The 2,917-nt window shown below is 36.8% G+C and overlaps 1 protein-coding gene across 1 annotated transcript; it reads right to left on the bottom strand.

Moving 5' to 3' along the window:
* Positions 1-9: 9 nt before the first annotated feature.
* Positions 10-2,181, bottom strand: LOC131873571 (oxoglutarate-dependent flavonoid 7-O-demethylase 1-like; the record flags this gene model as incomplete). Its single annotated transcript, XM_059216400.1, is given in 3 exon segments — positions 10-244; positions 1,282-1,523; positions 1,863-2,181. Coding segments are annotated over 3 exon segments (747 nt in total), but the record flags the coding sequence as incomplete, so codon positions are not given.
* Positions 2,182-2,917: the final 736 nt, after the last annotated feature.

Here is a 2,917-nt window from a genome sequence, read left to right as displayed (position 1 = left end):
TAGCCCTACTGTTTCATCATCCTGTAACAACACTGTCAAACCATTTGCATCTGAATAAGGGCTGATTCCTAAAACTAGATCTGGTCTTGGGCAGGGTGGGTAGTAATTCATTCGCATCATCTGTCCCATTTTGCCACAAGCGTTAATGAAACAGTCTGGTTTTAACCCAACATTCTCCGATAGAAGGCGAAGAACAGTATTGCCAAGCTTTTGAATTCCAACAGCGTATTGATCCACAGTGTCTCTGCAAAAAAGTGGAAGTATAATCACATCGAAAATGAAAATGGTAGAAGTTAAAGGATAGTATATATGTCTGCTATACCCAACAATTATTCTGAATGGACTGAAAACAGGGAATTGAGGAAGTAAATATGATTTACATTCCTATAGCCATCAGAGACTTAGTACATCAAAAGAGGGAAACAGGGGAATTAATCCAATGATATTTTATCAACATGATCAATAAAATGATCAACCACATTACTTGACTATGTGCTTTTATTCTTACTATTGAAAGAGGGAAAAGTTAAGCATGAGAACTCAGAACTTTGGGTCCAGATCAAAAGATCAGACCGGGCCACATTGTCAAATTGTCTTAACAAACTAGGAAGCCAAAAGCACAATAATGGAAAGCCAGTGCCACCATATTCCTTAGTGGATAAATAACTGACAAAAGAAGACAGATATGAATATTTTACATTACTTGCTGATGGCAGTTCCATAATGGAGGCTCTTCTATTTTTAGTATGATGTTTCACAGGAAGATTAAAAAAAGGAAACAGTTTTAATTATTAAAAAGGGAAGCAAGTTTATGGGCTGGAGGCTTTGAGTGGTTAGTGGAGAGAAGGTACAAAAGTGTTGAACATGAAATATTACTGTTGACATTTGAACTAATCTAGGGTGTTTTTGAAGGCCAGATGCCAGTCTGTGTAGAGATTTTATGTAATAAATCTTCTTCTGAAAATGCTAGACGCAGAATTCTGAAAACTGGGGCCTAAAGTTTTATGTAACAACCTACGCTTGACATGACCTATCACCTATAAATTACTTCAAAAATCTCTTAGCACAACGATTTGAGAAAGTTATACTGCAACTATAATCCCCCAAATGGTACGATTATCTGAGTTTGCCTTTTAAATTGTAGAGCACTAAATATGTCTATCATGTAAAACATATTTGGTGTAAGAGGCAATTGCATTACTCTTAATCATATATGATTTGAACATGATGTCAGGACCTCAATGGACTTATAACTGCCTAAATTGACAAATATTTAGGTACCTGAAATCGGCTGGTTGTGTTGGCCAAAAGCTCATTTTTCTTTTCTCTGGAGGTAGAGTTGCCAAGTAAATGGTATCTGCCCAATCCAGTATTTGATCATCTGAGGCCACAAAGCTCTGGCCATAGCCTTCACGCTCTTGCTTTTCGTACTTGAGCCTTTCTTCCAAAGGTAGTTGAATGAATTCCCTTACAATTCCCTTCATCCTTTCAGTCAGAGACACAGGAATTCCATGATTCGCAGCCTGTCATAGAGAAATACATTCCATCTTAGCAGTTTGTTTTGAATCTCATCCCATCAAAACGGTAATTTAGAAAACTCTTCTTAAAATCGTACTTCTGTAGAAAAAGAGGGTAATTTAGAACATAGCCCTGTTGTAATTCTAATTTGGGTTACTTGCACTAATATAAGATGGTTCATTTAAACTGGTTAAGATACTGTTTCGAGATTGCCAAAGTTCTTGCCGTTTACCAATAAAAATAAATAAAAATTGTCAAAGTTCTTGTTATGTAAATACTAAATTACTTCTTTCTAGCAATTGTTAATCTATTATATAATTTATTATCAATTTTGTTGTACCCACCTGAAAAAATCCCCATTCCTGGCATGCCATTCCAAGTTTTTCTAATTCCTTTTGCCTACAGAGATCTGAATCCCCCCAAAACATATCCATATGAATTATGGGAATGTCCAAATGATGAAGAGGAAAGGCATTTGGGCGCTCTTTCTCTGATCTGATATACCTTTGAGGAAGGTTGCGAAGGTTCTGAGATGCCAATTCCTGAACAATAGGAACTGAAAACCTTTTTGAAGTTCCATCAGATGGATCAGATAGCAGGGCTGAATTAAACATGGTACTTATCTATTCTAAACAAGTCAGCCATTTGCTCTATACTCCTGAGTTATAACGCTACACTCTCAACAGAATATGAGGACTCTCAGAAACGGTGTTGCGGAATATCCTATCCAGTGTTGAAAGTGGATATTTGTGAGACGCAAGAGGATGTCAAAAGATGCTTGCCCTATCCAGAAAATATATATAACTAGCAGTTGCAGGAGTAGTGCCTGCAACGGTTCGCCAATAGGTGAGGGTGGTAGTGCGGGATGAATTGTGAGAGTGGACTGAATCAAGAAAACTTAAGACGTAGCAATCTGCTGTAAGAAGATGTATAAGTGAACCATATGATGCGCAATCTTTAAAGAGAAAGTGTTCAGGAAAACCGTAAAAGGCTTATATACACTGAAAGTGTTGTGAAGAATGGTACCTGCAGGGGGGCAGCATGCAAACGGAGTGAGCAAGACTCTGCAATAAATTATAAAAAAACTTTGTAGATTATACTTTGAGAGAGAATGAATATTTGAAGTTGTAGAGAAGAGGTATACTTAAATCTTGGTTACCTTTGGTAAAATGATTCTATTTTGCAGCCTGAAACATCCCAAAAATAGAGAAGGTAAGCGATGTGTGTCGCATCAATGAAATTCTGAAATCAAAAACCGATGCAATAATTTAGAAATTCTGTTAAACGATAAAAGCATTATAGATGCAGGGAAGAGAAAATCGAAAACGAAGAGTAAAGAAACTTTAATGTAATGTTACCTGCATGGCGTTTAGATTTGCACTGTATATACGAAGCAGTT

The sequence above is a fragment of the Cryptomeria japonica genome, unplaced genomic scaffold (genome assembly GCF_030272615.1).
Source record: "Cryptomeria japonica unplaced genomic scaffold, Sugi_1.0 HiC_scaffold_2253, whole genome shotgun sequence".
Taxonomy (NCBI): Eukaryota; Viridiplantae; Streptophyta; class Pinopsida; order Cupressales; family Cupressaceae; genus Cryptomeria; species Cryptomeria japonica.
The sequence above is the reverse complement of the archived record's forward strand: the minus strand, read 5'-3'. Positions and strand labels throughout refer to the sequence as shown.